The following is a 16,564-nucleotide window of genomic DNA, read 5'->3' as shown; positions in this document are numbered from 1 at the left end:
TATTTAGCTTAAAACCTTACATGAAGCTCAATGGGTAACCTTAATCTAGTCATTGTCTCTGAACTTGATCCACAAGGTTTTTGTAACGCTAAACATGGTGGAGGTCAGGATAATGTATGCCACTCTGAACTCCCTGAAGGAATGGCGGGGGGGGGGGGGGTGGCTAGATGGGAAAGAAACAGTCCCATTCTCTAAAAAGTGTCTAACTTCCAGGTGAACATAGCTCAGGAAGCTGTTGAAAATCTAGCAGTCATTTTTTATTATTATTTATTTATTATTTATTATTATATATTTATATAACGCCCTCCCCGAGGGCTCAGGGCAGTTTACAGAAAACAGGAGGAGATACAATTAACATATTAGAAAACACTGCCATTTTCATTTTCAAACCCAGACAAAATTAAATTAGACGACATAGCAAGAGACAGGTCACACTTTTCGCTTGGGACTTTAAAGCAGCTTCTGCAACTCTTTCCTGAGACCTTGAACACTGTCTCAATGTCCTCAAAAGAAACAGGGGCAGGAATAGGTGTGGGAAGTAGGGCTGGGCACTTCGGTGAGGTTCGGCCTACTCGGCAATCACTGAAGCCCAAAGCGGCATGTAAGAGGCCAGCGCCACGATGCGGAGAGGAGGGGCGGCGGCAGCACGCTAGCTGGCGGCTGCACCTAGGCACAGAACTCTCTCCACGCTGCTAGTTGCATCAGACTTCGGTGATTGCTGAGGCACCGAACCACGCCAAAGCGCACAATCCTAGTGGGAAGTGTGGATTTATTTATTTATCATACTTATATACCGCCCTCCCCGGAGGCTCAAAAGCTTTTGTAGGAGACTTGCAGTGTGGACCTGAGGCTGGGATCATGACCCGTTGCTTGGGATTCACAAGCCCTGGGCTCCTAGCCAATCATGGAACAGACATATGGACCAATCACGGGTCTCCATTAATGGCCAATTGTGTGTCTTGATGGGAGGCTCGAGTATGTTTGCAAGGTCCACAGTTCTGGTTGTCCGTGTTGATTGTTTTCTGGTTCTAGTAAAGCGTTGGTTGTTTGGAGCTGTCTTCACTGAGCCCACAGATTTAGTAGGAAGAGCCCACCGGTTAACCAGATGGCTCCAGAGAGCTGCGTCTTCCGTCTCTGCTGGGTGTGTCACTCCAGCCAGAGCAGCTGCAGCATCAGAAATTTCTGCAGAGGGAGCTTCCTGTCAGCCAGCCAGCCAGCAGCTGCCATGAGGCCCAAGAGCATACTTGCCAGAAGAATTCCACTCCCTTTCACCCAAACCCTCTTCACCTCCTTTGGGTTGCTTAGCAACCAGCACACACTCTTACTCAGCACTTCTTCCCCTCCAGCCCCTGGGAAAGGAGGTTGCATTAAAACGAAAAAGCAACACGGAAAAAGAAAATTAGGAGGGAAACTAGTAAAATGTCGTCACAACACCCTTCTGGGGACTTGAAGTTCTCCCATCAGACAGCTGGGCCTCTGGACCACTCTGGGCCACGGACAGGAAGTTCAGGAAGTTCCTACTGATTAAGGCTACATGTCACAGATCTCTCCAGAGCTTGGAGGAGGGGACAAAAAATCTGCTCCTTGCTAAAATTAGCATGCACAACTGCAGCTCAGGAGTGCCAATCTTTCCAGACCTGCCTTTCTGCACTTGGCTTGGATAAAGTTTTTCAGGGTGCGAAACAGGAACATTAATTGGGTGTGCTACAAGCACTCAGAACGAAATCTGGAAGCATGGTGGGGTGGGAAGGGATCTGAAGCTGAATTACGGGGAGCAGTCTTGCACGGCCGACAACTCAATCCTGCCTAATGCCAAGAGTGCCTTTTTGTTTGCATGGAGAGAACTGGAGCATCTTTTGTCACACCCACTCTTATTGTGCCTGGTTATATCAACATTTTGTTGCATGTCTAGAGCTGCGCTTGACTTGAGAGGTTAATTTTTTTTTTCTAAACAAAAAATTTAAGATAACATCTCTAATGTGTCACATTTAATGGCCCGTCTGTTAGGGTATATTCCTTCTCTGGTTGAATTTAAAAGATGCTCTTCTGCAGATGTCTTCTGCTCATGAAAGTGTTGCCTTTGTACAAAACAAGTGAAACCAAATCCTAAAATATTCTCCCATAGCTATAAGTGCAAACTCTGATGCAACTAGATACCGATCAGGGCATGTTGTAAGTTCACGCAAGTGTGTGTGCTTGCTGAACAGCACTCACAGTCCCCCCCCTCCCCTTCTGTTTGTAGTTTTTTGGATCCATCCCATTAAGGGAACATTAAGCACTTGCCAATGTACTCAATATCACATTTTAGCATATGGTACTGTTTAAATCAGCTGTCTATTTCTCTTTGGTTATTCAGAACAATTAAAGCGGACTTCTATATCCATATATATTGAAGAGAGGCCATTAAAAACACGTTCTTCATTCAATTTGTGACAAGATAAATATAATTTCATGAGAGGTACCTATGAGGACTGTAGGGGTGGAGAAATCCTATTTTTCCCATTCCCCTTTGTTCTGTTGGCTTCAGCTCCCATCCTATCCTCCCCCTCTCTCTCTCTATCTGCTTGCCACCAATTCAGCACCACAGTGGTGTTCATGGATCCTATAGCAATCCAAAAAGGCACCCAAGCTCCAGTTTTCTTCTTTGTGATTGCAGACGTTACCATTCGCTTAAGGGTGAGGGGTATCAAATTTGGAATTTTCTGAAGATTTCCCTTATGTTTACAGAAATCTTAGTAAAATCCACAGCTGGCCCCATTTGCACAGATCTGCATGGGGCCAATAATTTGTAAATGATACAAATATAGCAAAAATATAGCCCCCCTCCATGCAAAAAACGAAGCCTGAAATCCATCTTTTTACCACTTGGTTTTGCAATGAAACCCAAGAAGTGACTTTGACTATTTGCCGTTAGATCAGGGAGTTCCAAAGTACCTTTCCCACCTGCTAGTACCTTTCCTGGAGCCCACCAAGTGTTTTTAGAAATTTGGTGAGGCTAGGTGGGCCTTTTGCCTAACAAGGTTTCCCCTAATGATGCTTCCTGGCACTGTCATTCAGAAGTTTACTGCCTCTGAATGCAGAGGCTCCCTTTAGGCACTTTGGCCAGTAGCCACTAATAGACCTATCATCCACGAATCTGTCTAATTCCCTTTTAAAGCTATCTATACTTGCGGCCATCGCTACATCCTTTGGCAGGGAATTCCACATTTTAATCACTCAATATGCAGATGACAGCTGTATCTGTTGACTGACAGCCATCCCAAATCCATTGGCCAGTTATCTGGAAGCCGTGGTGGACTGGCTCAAGCGGAATCAGCTGACGTTAATTCATAATTTTACAAACCTCTATCATGTTCCCTCTTACTCGACTTTCTAAACTGAAATCCCCGGATTCTTCAGCCTTTCCTCATAGAAAAGGTGCCTCAACTTACTGGCATATGGACACAGGGAAATTTTTCAGATGAGAAGGCCTGATATTCAGTCTCCTTCTACAATTTCTTAAGAAACAGTTGCCCAAAAATTATTGCAAAACAGGAGTCCCCATCTGGGTGAATCTGCCTTGAGCATTAAATAAAACACCGAGAAAGGGGGGGGGGAGGGGGAAGGGGATTGCCAGCTGGTGTCATTGCACAAATAGAAAGCATATTTCGGTTTGTTGCCAAGAAATGCGATACTGTATTACTAAATACAGTATAAACAAATGTTATCCTGGAATAGCCAAGGGGGTTTAGGCACAAATCCCAAAGGCAAAAAGGACTCCGAAGGCAAAAGGAGGGCTCTCCCCCCCGACCAGTTTATATCTGCCCCCCAATCCCAGACACATTTGCTCAAGAAACACACACCACCAAGTTCAATGGGACATATTCCCTACTAAGCATAGGGCTGCAGTCTACATTTCCTTTTTTAAACTGAGAGGAAGTCCATGGTGTGGGGGGCAAGGAAGAGGAGGAGAGTTGGAATGCTGTTTAATTGTTTATGTTGCTAGGGCAGGAACAGCCTCTGTGAAGTGGCAGCATACTGAGCTCCCACATGGCTCCTCGGAGCAACAGGTTAATTGTGTTCTCTGAGGAAGCTGATTAAAATAGTGGGGAAAACACAACGTCATCGGGAGGGAATACTCCCTAGCGTTTGAAACACATCCTTTTGCAATTGTTCAGGACGCTTGGGTTCCACAAAGGCTATGTAAAGGAAGCACCAGGTCCAATTGGAACAATGAGAGTCATTATAAAAAAACGTACCTTGATCATTATAAAAAAAGAAAAATCAAGATGGCACCACACAAACATTGTGAGAACCAGTTTCCAGCTGCCATAAAACCATTCGTGATGGAAACGCAGGACTTGCAACAGCACACCCAAACAACTGAGGCAGCCTTATAAACAAACCCATGCAAATCTATGCATCTTTCGTCACGCTATGCCTGACCGCACGACAGTACATATATAGACATTAACTTCCAGTGAGAACAGTGCACACTGGGAAATTGTTGCCACATAGTTTGCTTGGGTTTTTAATGAGACTTTTTTCATATTTTACTTGCTGCTCTGTCATTCTCCCCAGGAAGAAATCAGGATCAGACCTTGCTCCCACATCACAGGAAGAAAAGAACCTCTGAACGGAGAGATTTCGTGATTATCTGCAGGCAGGACTCTTCCTGACTCTGCAGGGTTCGTCGCTCTTTAACTAAGGCGTCACCCAGCAACTGTATGCCAAGCTACCACAGATGAAGCTCACTGAAATAAATGGACTTTGACGGGAATAAGTTTGCGCAAGATCGCACCATTAACCCTCCAGGTCAGGAGAGTTCCAATAACGGAGGGAATTCCCAGGTCATGTTTATTTATTATATTCTTAGGCCACCCCTCTCTAGCTGCAGTCTCAAGGTAGCTGACGACAGTTAAAACTCCATTGCAAATATAAAGCATTTACATTTAGAAACAATGTCAGTTAAAAGAAAACACGCTCAGTCCCAAGAACCTGCGGACAAATAGGTCAAAGAGATTTACAACCCAGGCTTGGGGGGGAGGGGTAGGGGGCCCATTTAGATGTCAATAAGTGTTGGCCTTGGCCTCAACTGTATGCCTGGTGGAATAGTACCGTTTTATAGTTCCTTCCGGACTTTGACAGTTCCTAAAGGACCTGGATCCCTGCTGCCAACTCGTTCCACCAGGCTCTGGTCAGGGCAAGACTCACTTCTTGGGGCCGAGGACCACCAACAGGTTGGGACTGGCCAAGTGGAGTGCTCTTCATGGGGGTATACTCAGAGAGGCAGTCCTTAAGATACCCAGGTCCCAGACCACCAAAGGCCTTAAAGGTTAAAACCAACACCTTAAACCTAACCTGGAATGTGGCAGGCAGCCGGTGCAGCTGCTGGAGAACAGGCAACCTGTGGGTACCAAGAAGGAATACTTAAAAATGCAACGCTACCTGTCGCATCAGTTCCTCCTGGCGCATGCGAATCCTCTCCCTTTCCATCTGAATCCGCTGAAGCCGCAGTTTCTGTTGCTGTTGCTGCTGCGAAGTCAGGGCATTTGGCATGCTCAGTAGGCCAGCCTGAGGGTTTTGGCTAGGGTGGCTCTGTTGAGACATGGTTGTAGTTGGCGTCATTTGCGGTGGGTGCTGGTGGTTCATTACTATGGAACAAAAGAAGTTTAAACATTAGTAGGATACAGCAACCTCAAGCTCTTTCAGACAGCAGCCGGGCTTCAATTTTGACACAACTCCTGACAACAGAAGAAGAAGAAGAAGAAGAAGAAGAAGAAGAAGAAGAAGAAGAAGAAGAAGAAGAAGAAGAAGAAGAAGAGTTGGTTCTTATATGCCACTTTTCCCTACCCGAAGGAGGCTCAAAGCGGCTTACAGTCGCCTTCCCATTCCTCTCCCCACAACAGACACCCTATGAGGTGGGTGAGGCTGAGAGAGCCCTGATATCACTGCCCGGTCAGAATAGTTTTATCAGTGCCGTGGCTAGCCCAAGGTCACCCAGCTGGTTGCATGTGGGGGAGCGACGAATCAAACCTGGCATGCCAGATTAGAAGTCTGCACTCCTAACCACTACACCAAACTGGCCCCGTTCACCTTGGCCAATCCTCCAAAATTCTCAGAGAAAAATCTTATGTTTGAAAACAGAAGAAGGCACAACTAAGCAAGCAGATGGAGGCAAATGCACTTCATAAGCATAACCTTTGTATATTTGACTTACTTTATGTGTGCATAATTATTATTAATAACTAGGGGCCCAGCCCGTTGCATTCAGGACTACAACGGGTGCTAGATTAGGGGGATGGAGTGGAAGAACCCTGCGGACGGCCTCCCCCTTTCCCCAGGACTGTAGATCCTTGCCTCGTGAGAGCTGCCTCTGCTGTGAGTTCCATAACAGCTGCCTGCTATGGAACTCACCGGCAGGGGCAGCTCTCATGCGGCAGGGATCTGCAGCCTCCAAGCCTCAGAGGGAAGTGGCAGGAGGAAGGGGTGGTCAGGGGTGGGGGACGGAAGGCAATTGGCTGGCCGCTGGACAGACAGGAAAGCCGGTTGGAGGAGGAGGCACTTAGGGGCGGGACAACTGCCCTGAGTGGGTGTGAAGCGCTGAGTGGCACTTAAGCAATGAGACACGCTCGTTCTCCAAGGCTGTGCCAGAAATATATGGGAACAGGTAATAAAAAGTGCTGTCAAGTCATGACCAGTTCATGGTGACCCCTTCAAAAGTGTTTCAAGACAAAAGACAAGCAGCTTTCTCTGCATAGCAACCTTGATCTTTCTTGGTGGCTTCCCATTCCAGTACTAAACATGGCCAACCCTACTTAGCTTCCAAGCTCTGATGAACTCAGGCTAGTTTGAGCTGTTTAGGCTGCTATGTGTATATGCAAGGCCCAAATGTGGGAAGGGGAATGGGCTCACTTTACTGGAACCTGACCTTTGGAGGGCAACTCGCACAGGTTTGTATTGACTCCAGAGAAGTTATACTTGGGCTGTGTGTGCCTCTGTGTGCAGGACTGGGAGACTGAATATATTTATTTTCATTCAATAGGGAAGGTTTGATTCAAACACAACCGGTTTATGCCCTAAGTTTCCTAATGGCCTGCTTTAAACCACATTATGGATGTGCGGCTAAGCTGCCTTGGCGATCACCGAAGCCCGAGGCGGCCCGTAGAAGGCCAGTACCACAGCGCAGAGAGGAGGGGCGTCAGCCGTCACACTTCTTCTCCACGCTGTGGCGCTGGCCTCCTACACACACCTCAGGCTCCAGTGATTGCTGAGACGGTCAAACCGCACATCCCTAGTATGAACCCTACCCATTTTTCACCTTGACAATTTGTTCAATTTATACAAAGGGACCCTTCCTAACAGCTTCCAAGTTTGTAATGAGACTTAACTTCCTGAGTGCCTTATTTTTAAAAAATTGCATGTGGTTTGAAGAGGCAATTCGAACAGTGGACCATAAGAAAGTTAACTAGAAATCTAGAGGCACTTTAAAGGCCAGTGGAATTTTGTGAGTCAGGGCTCACTTCATCAGATACATAACAAGTACATCCACAGCCCTTGTTTATACTTAAAGTTACCAGTGAGAGAAGAGTGGGAGTGGGGAGATGTTACAAACAGAGGCTAATTTGAAAAAGGAACCTATCAAATTGAAATTAAATTAATCCCTTCCGAGCGGGTGAGGCAGGCCATCTCCCAACTATTAAAGATAGGCAGAATAAGATTAACATAAAATCTCCTCCAATCAATTAAGGTTACAGAGAGAGGTAGAATATTCAGTTGTGGGAATGACTACATGAATTATTACTGCATGTGTGACTCTAAGTAGAGTAGTTTCCACCTAGTAGTATGTCCTAGCTATCCACTGAGACTGAGGAGTGATTTCAATCTGAGACTTTTATGTTCAAAACTGTACCAAAGAAGCCGTATTAAAGGTTACTGAAAGTCAGCCTGGGAAGAATATGATCACATTCAAGGCATTCTCATACATCCAAGGTGTACAGGCACTGCTGATCCAGTTGAATTGAGCAGAAGTTGAATAGGTGAGTATAAACTGCTCACGGACCTCAGAATCTCAGTATTTCTCAGGATTCACAAATCCTGAGGATTCAATTGTCTTGGTCTTGACTCCCCAAGGCCACATGGTGATACTGAAGCAAGTAGCAGCCCTAAAGACCCCAACCCCACTACTCTCAAGAGCATTAGTAGTCAAACTGCGGCCCTCCAGATGTCCATGGACTACAATTCCTAGCGTTTGCTGGCAGGGGCTCATGGGAATTGTAGTCTATGGACATTTGGAGGGCCGCAGTTTGACTACCCCTGCTCAAGAGCATTTGTGACTCTGGGTTGAGAAATACCTAGAGATTTTGGAGGGGGTGGGGTTAGGAAGGAAGGAGTTGGGACCTCAGTGGTGTATAAAGCCATTTTCTCTGGGGGAACTGATCTCTGTTGCCTGGAGGTCAATTCTAATTCTGGGAGATTTATGGGCCCCACCTAGACGTTGATGTCCCTACTCATGAGGAAGGAGGCAGACTGGACATTGAGAACAGAGAGAGAATTTGTGAGAATGAAGGTGCACCAATTGATACGGGCATCCCATTGGTAGCTATTTTTCTGGAGAAAACCAAGACCTTTTGTTTAAAGCCACACAGTTCACATATCAAAGCAGGTGAAACAATAATAAATTCAGAGCAAGAAAGTTAATCTGAATCCACAGTGCTCTCATGAATTAAAGAAAGGAAAGAAAGGAAAATCGACACAAGTTGGCTCTTGCCAGCTTTTTCTTTGAGTGATCTGTCTATACCCTTTGAACAAAGAGTGCATTTTCCCCAAAAAATGGCCTTTGCATGTTTGGCTTTGGGCTGCAGTCAATGGAAATCTGGCCATCTGTGATTACAGTATATGAATTACATGAATAACAGAATGGTGTATTTTACAAACTGCAAGTATATTATCCCAATTACTTTCCAGCTATGTCAGCAATTCTTTTTTTAATCCTATCTATTTCTTCTGCTCAAAGGTCTATTAAAATGATTTATGTATTCACCAGCTTCACTGGTTACACCTGGCACAAATTCCTCTCTGTGCCCCTATAAAAAATAAAATAAAAATTAACTTCCCTCCCCCTATGTGGCACAGTAAAGGAACTGTATAATGCACAAACCACAGAATATATTAGGGTACTTTAAGACTGGAACAGGAAGCCAAGAGAATGGTTTGAGAATTATCATCTGACATAGTTACCTCTCCAAAGATTTGTGGTCATTCCAGGCCGAAGCAGCCAGTGTTGCGGGGCGGGGGGTGGGGGTGGGAGGCAGGTACCAGGTTGTGCACTACCACGGGCGCCTCCCCCCCCCACGCTGCGGCGTAGGCTGCTTCGGCCTGGAATGGCCACTTTGGATGCCGAAGCGCCCAACCCTAGTTTCCAGGTTTTCCCCAACCCTACCACCACACACTGTCCATGACAACAGAGTCCCAGGATGAGATTTGTCATCATATGTATTTCTTTCCATTGTAGCAGCCTAATCTGTGCTCTCTTACTCGGATGGGAATCCAAGGCAGTGGCTTCAAGCAGACCTTGTTGTCATTATGTGCCTTACATTAAATTCATGTATAAGTAAAGTTGTCAGCTCTGGGATGGGAAATACCTGGGGATTTGGGAGGTGGAGCCTAAAGAAGGCAGGGTTTGGGGAAATGAGAGACCTCAGCAAGGTACAATGCACAAGGGCCACCCTCCAAAGCAGCCATGTTCTCCAGGGGTACAAATTTCTATGATCTGGAAATGTACTAAAAGCAGATCTCCAGACCTCACCTGGAGGTTGGCAACCCTACCTATACCAGAGACAGCAATTGTACAGTCTAACTCTTTACCCTTTGGAGCCCAAAGAGTGAAGTTTTGAGATGGCTTCTCTGCATGAAGCAAAGGCAATTTTGCAGAGAAAGGATTCTGGTGTGGAAGAGGCCAACTTGCACAAGGTGCAAATTATCTCTGATGCATATGTTAGAGCTGAGTGTGACAGTACTTTTTCCCTTTTAAATCACAGCCTAGGTCCAGCTGTGGGTTTACCCCCATTTAAGGGCTGTCTCCTGCCCAATTCATTAGGAACTGGCCAGTCTCAAGTGTCATGCAGAGTAGCCTGATGAGAAACATATGTCTGTGCAAGTACGGAGAAAAAACCCAGCCACATTACACTTTTGACTTAGTCACGATACTGCAAGGGGAAGGAGGGGGAGGCTCGTCTCTCTCTTCTCTCTCTGCTCCTGCCAACAAAGAACTGCTTGTTTCACTTACTTCCCAGAAACAGCATTAGCCTTCCAACAAGGTCAGCAAAAATACTGCTTTTCGGTGCAGAGTGCACCGTGGTCCAAAAATCTGCAAAGTATTAAACAAAAACGTTGCCCTGGCCTAAGCACACACAGAGCCTTCTATTCAGGGGTCCAGGGTGGAGAATAGCCATGTAGAAAATGTGAAGCCTTGGGGAGCTGATATCTGGAGGGGTCTGAGAGTCCCAAATATTTAGCAACTGTTTCCTGTCTTTGTGCCTTTAGGCTTGGGGAGAGAGAAGGGGATGGGCTAAAGTCAAAACCTCACAGGTGCAGTGACAGTCCTCTGACAGCATGCATCCTTCCATCTCACTTTTGTGATGCACCTGCTGACCGCTTCTGACACCTTATGGGCTGAATTGTAAAGGTGAGACTGTGCAGAAGGCCCTGTCGTGGGGGCCAGTGTTAATACTCCAAATCTTTGTGAACAATATTTATCCACACCTTAATTTTCCCTTGACTGTGCTTGACTTGCCCTTAAAAATGTACATTATGTTTCCAGGTAGCCCAAATTCCATGCTAAAGAACATGACTGGTTCGCGATATTTGTGAAACACACAGCTCCAGAAGAGCCAAGCATAAGAGCCAAGCCGCAAGGCCCTCAGATGCTGAGGAAAAAAACTGCTCCCAAACTCTGGAAAATCAAGCAGGGCTGCTTTAGCCATTGACCTCAAGGTTGCCAGCCTCCAGGTAAGACCTGGCAATCTCCAAAAATTACAACAGATTCCCAGCCAACACAGATGAGTTCCCTTGGAGAAAATGGCTGATTTGGAGGGTGGGCTCCAAGGCATTTTAACCTGATGAGGTCCCTCCACAGGCCCCACCCCTAAATCTAAAGGAATTTCCCTACCCAGAGTTGGTAATGCTAATTATTCCTCCCCCAAAAGCTGCTATTTCACTCCACAAAGAAATAGTAATGTTTAATTGCTCCTTACCCTAAGTGTCATGTAGGTTGTGCTATCAAGTTGCAACCAACTTATGGTGACCTAGAGTTGCTAGCCCCATGTTGGTAAATACCTGGAGATTTTATGGGTTGAGACCGAGGAGGATGAGGTTTAAGGAGGGTCTTCAATGGAGTATGCTGCCATAGAGTCCACCTTCCAAAATAGCCATGTTCTCCAGATGATCTCTGTTGCCTGAAGGTCTGATGTAGAAGCAGGAGATCTCTAGCCATCACCTGGAGGCTGGCAAACCTTATGGTGACCTCAACAAGGGGCCCCCCAAGGCAAGTGAGAAGCAGAGGTGGGTTGCCATTCCCTTCCTCTGCAAAGCCTTCCATGTTGGTCTCCCATCCAAGTACTGACCCTGCTTAGCTTCTGAGATCCAAAGAAACTGGGGTGTATCCTTCCCTCCCCCACCCTCAGTGCTGGCCTAGTTGTCTATCCCAGTCTGCAAGCCGGTGCCAGAATAATTCTTGCAAATAAGAGTGTCAAGGAGTATTTGTGTACCATACTTATGTCATGGTTGTGGCCAAAATGGGCTACTCTGCTAAACCAAAAAAGGAACAAAACCCAACCTTAACAGGTAGGAACCAATTCCTATGTTATGTCCCTAAAGTCACCACTCTTCGCTATCATTAAGTTCTGTACTCAGAGTGTAATCTCATGTGTGTCAGAAAAAGCTATAGGAATTGGTCTCCAAAAAGGATAAAATTTACACATTACAGATCCCACTGAACCATTCAGCTACACATTATAGAGAGTTCTATATAGGTATATTTATATAGAGAGTGTATTATCATAATCTTGACCACTGAGGAAGACCCGGAAGGGTCGAAACGCGTTTGGTCCTTGGTTCTATGTGCTGTTAGTTCGGTATAGTTTTTAAGAAGTTTTTATTCTGTTTTTAATTGTGCACCATAATAAATAATTAACAAGTTTTACATTATTTTTATTGTTCAGCTCCACTTTTGAGTTCCTTCCAAAATGGGCTACTCCCCTGCATCTGTAAAAGAAAAGATTCTCAGCACTGTATATGAGGTGGCAGAAACAACAGACTGAGTGAAACAAAATCATTTCAAGCCAGTCTGCCACCACCCTGATCCAAATACCATCAAAATTGGGTAGGAAGAAGCACGTTTGCTTTAACAAGGTGGGCAGAAGAAGTTTCAGTTCTCCTTGAGACATGTTCTTCGCCAGCTTCTGAATTCATTTCACACCCGAATCCCATCTGGCATCTGTCAGATCATTTCAGGATATCCAGTAATCAAACTCAGCTTGAAACAGGAAGAGCTTTTCACAGTACAGGTGGAGCACAGATATAGTCAAGCCAGGGTGTGGGTGTGTGGAGGGAGGGGAAATTACAAGTTCCCTCTCTCATTACCATGAAATAGGTTCAGGAAAAAACCAGCTTCAACATAAACTAGTTCTCCTTATCTATGAGAGTTCCATATGATTAATGCAGCCAACCTCGGGCACAGGCCCACCTACAAAGGTCACATCCCCTATCCCCTATAACATATATCATGGCAGGATATGGAAAATATGGTTCAACCCTGTATAACACCGATTCACACTGTTTTATTCGCTGTTTTATTCACAGGATTTCCTGATACCGTTTTCACAATAGCAAATGTCAACATATATCATCATTCTATGATCATCGCAGGGTGCCAGTGGCATTACCCCAATATGTCAGTCCACAAATTCCTAGTGAAAGGGATCATGAAATGCTAACCATTACCCTTGTAGTCAGTGTAGCTTTCAACTTAGAATCATAGAATCTAAGAATCATAGAGTTGGAAGGGGCCATACAGGCCATCAAGTCCAACCCCCTGCTCAACGCAGGATCAGCCCTAAGCATCCTAAACTTACCAAAGATCAATGTATTCTAACAGTAAAAGCCAGTGCACTGAAAGGAGCCCGGTGACTTCTGGTTTAGCTCCCTGTCCCAAGAGCCAAGAAACTCAAGGCAACTAAGTATTTGGATGAGAATGCTTGGGAACAGCCACTGTGGTGTAGTGGTTAGAGCAGCCTTTCTCAACTTTTTTACCACTGAGAAATCCCTGGAACATTCTTCAGGCTTAAAAAAAACCCAGAAGTGTCACCATCATGCAGAATATGCCTGGAAAGCAGGACTATGAACACTCCCACCCAAGGCCCCTCCCCACCTCCTCCAGGCCCATCACTGGCTATTTGGGGGGAGGGGGTTGACATGACTTTATATGGTCATATCACGATAAATGTTTAACAAATTTTACTAAAAATTAACTCCCACCCATTTTGGGAACCCTTTCAGGGCTGTCAAGAAACCTCAGGGTTTCACCAAACCCTGGTTGAGAAAGTCTGGGTTAGAGTGTCAGATTAGGATCTGGGCAGCCCATGTTTGAATCACCATCTGGGCAGCCCATGTTTGAATCACCATCTTGGGCCAGCATACACACTTAGCCTAACCTACGGCACAGGACAGATGTGAGTATAAGACAGAGGGGAAGAGAACAATGTAAGCCACTTTGGAGAGGAAGAAGTGAAAAAGAAAGTGCTGCTGAGACACAACCAAGTCATAATGACTCCATCCACAAGGCATAAGCAGAAAGCCAGGATATAAATAAATGAAGTAAAATAAACAAACACTCAAGAACTGTGGAATTTACTGCCAAGGAGTGTCCTCATGGGACACTAGTGTAGCCAACTTTAACAGGAGTTTAGACAAATTTATGATTCATCAAAAACTATTGGCCATGATGAACAAGTAGAGCCTTCAGAAAGAGTTGCCAGCCTCCAGGTAAGGCCTGAAGATCCCCAGGATTACAAGTGATCCCCCGATGACAGAGATCAGTTCTCCTGGAGAAAACAGCTGCTTTGGAGGGTGGATACCCAGATGAGGTCCCTCCCTTCTTCAAACCCCATCCTCTTCAGGTCCTGCTCCTAAAATCTCTAGATATTTCTCAATCCAGAGTTGGTAACCCTATGTCCAGAGGCCTTCTGAAGAACTGTGCTGGGAGACAAGAACAAGAGGCAACTTTGGCTTCCATTTCCTCTTGTAGGCCTTCTATAAGCATCTGGTTGGCCACTATGTGAAACATGATGATGGACTAAACAGGCTACTGGTCTGATCCCATTAGACTGCCCTTATGTTCCAATTCAACAAGCTTCATAGCTGAATGAAGATTCAGACCTGGGTTTCTCTATATAAGCCCAGTATCTAAACTAGGGGTTCCCTAAGTGGGTGGTATGCCCCCTTGGGGGTGGTGAAGAATTTGGGGGCAGTGGGGAGGGGGAACAGTCTGAATCTTCCTTCTGTGGCTGCATTTTCCCAGCAAGAGATGTTCCAAGGTGGCTTGCCATGGCCTGCTTCTGGATAGTAGTGACCCTGGATTTCTTTGGTGGTCTCCCACCCCAGTGCTGACCAGGGCCAATCTTGCTTAGTTTTTTGAAGAAAGCAACAGCTTTGAAAGTTGGGTTGGATGGGATCATATTCCTCCTGAACTCCTTCCCCTCCTGAGACTCTGTCCTTCCCACACGCCACCTCTCCAGGAATTTTTTAACCCAGGGTTGGCAACTCTTCCACAAAAGTCTCCATCTTTGGGAATCTGGAAAAGCCTTTTCCTGCTTGTCCTGGCTATCAAGGATGGGAAACTCCTGGAGCCTGAGGAGGGCAGAGACCTCAATGGGGTATAATGCCACAAATTCCACCTTCCAAAACATTTGCTCCAGAGGAACAGATCTCTACAGTCTCGAGAAGAGCTGAAATTCCTGGGGATCCCCAGGCCCCATGTAGAGGCTGGCATCCCTATTCAAAACAGATAAAAAACGCCAAGGGAGGCCTCTCCACTCAACCGATCTTTGACCCTTCTAGCCCAGCAACCAGGTCAAGCGCTTCCAACTGCCTGCCGTTAATCACATCCCAGAAATGATTGCCAACAACCTTCAGGCTGCCAAGTGGGGAGGCCAGTCAGGAATTTCTTTTTGGCTAGAAAGGGGGGCGGGGGTTGCTTTGTACATTCTTGCAGCACTGCCAATTAGGAAGAAAGGCAAAGTAGCATCCCATCATGGGGAACCTGTGGGTGCCAGCCAGAATGTAAACAAATGGGACAAAGTGTATAAGGACATCACTCTCCTTTGCCACTGGTCCCCTTAATCCAAATTCAGGGGCTGGTGTTGGGATTTCCAGGCCTGGGCTATTAATGGTAGCAAAGAAAAGGAAACGACCAAGTGCAGCTTCTCCTGGCACTGCAGCTGTGATGAAGAAAAGCAGAATTGAACAAAATACTCTCTTCTCACAGATCTTAAAGGCCGAGGGTGTCCCCTGGCTGTTATACACACATGTCTCTAAGACCAAGAATCCTATTGTGTTTAAGCCACTGTCCGCTTCTATTGAGTCACTCAGTTCCACTCTGCTTATCTCCTCTAAGGACACCAACTTCAGTCTTTTCCAAGCTCACTTTTGGTTGTCCCTTCCCCTGAATGTATTAGATCTGTCGCAAATCAAGCAAGATTTTCAGCTGCGGCACCAGGTTCCCTGAGAAGGTTAGGAGGGTACCCACAGTGGAAAGCTTTTTGAGGCACAGAAAGCCACCCTGTTTAAGAGGGACTTTTTGACACAGACCAAGGAGGATTACTTCTGATGGTGGTCCTTTAGAAAGTTGTGAATAGAGCTGTTCTGATTTTTTTTTCAAGTAACTGGTGGTAGTGGAAATTACCAGCAAATCACAGCTGACTTAGGGTGGTCCTGTAGGGTTTTCAAGGCAAGATATTTTAGGAGGTGGTTTGCCATTGGCTGCCACTGTGTAGCAACCGTGGACTTCCCTGGGGGGTCTCACATCCAAGTTTTAACCAGGGACAAACCTACTTCCAGGAGATATGTGGGAGGAATCTGAGTAAGGACCTCAGCAGGGTATAATGTCATGGAGTCCACCTTCCAAGCCTGCCATTTCCTTCCAAGCCTGCATTTGCTGGCAGGGGCTCATGGGAATTGTAGTCCATGGACATCTGGAGGACCACAGGTTGACTACCCCTGCCCTAGGGTAACTAATCTCTAGAATCCAGAGATCAGCTGTAATTCAGGGAGATGACCAGGGCAACCCTAAGTCAGGTCTATACCACCTGAGCCTACCGCAAATCCACACATATTCTGCTTGGGACAGGGAGGAATCATGACAGCAGACAGTACAGAACAAAGACTGTCAACTGTTTCATCAAACTTTACTCGTAGTGGAAAACTTAAGAGTGAGCTGAGTACTGAGGGGAAATAGCAAAATAATTGAATTAACAGTAACCTTCATGATACTACAAACAAATAAAAAAGGTAGCAAGCAACAAAAGCC

The 16,564-nt window shown here is 45.9% G+C and overlaps 1 protein-coding gene across 1 annotated transcript in view; it reads right to left on the bottom strand.

Annotated features, from left to right (window-relative positions):
• The window catches only part of WWTR1 (WW domain containing transcription regulator 1), a 93,503-nt gene that overhangs the window by 14,167 nt on the left and 62,772 nt on the right, over window positions 1-16,564 (bottom strand). The window contains exon 3 of the mRNA XM_077348702.1: window positions 5,428-5,633. Coding sequence (XP_077204817.1) covers window positions 5,428-5,633 — 206 coding nt within the window. The remainder of the gene's footprint in view (window positions 1-5,427; window positions 5,634-16,564) is intronic.

This window comes from Paroedura picta, chromosome 8, assembly GCF_049243985.1.
Source record: "Paroedura picta isolate Pp20150507F chromosome 8, Ppicta_v3.0, whole genome shotgun sequence".
In the NCBI taxonomy this organism is placed as follows: Eukaryota; Metazoa; Chordata; class Lepidosauria; order Squamata; family Gekkonidae; genus Paroedura; species Paroedura picta.
The sequence above is the reverse complement of the archived record's forward strand: the minus strand, read 5'-3'. Positions and strand labels throughout refer to the sequence as shown.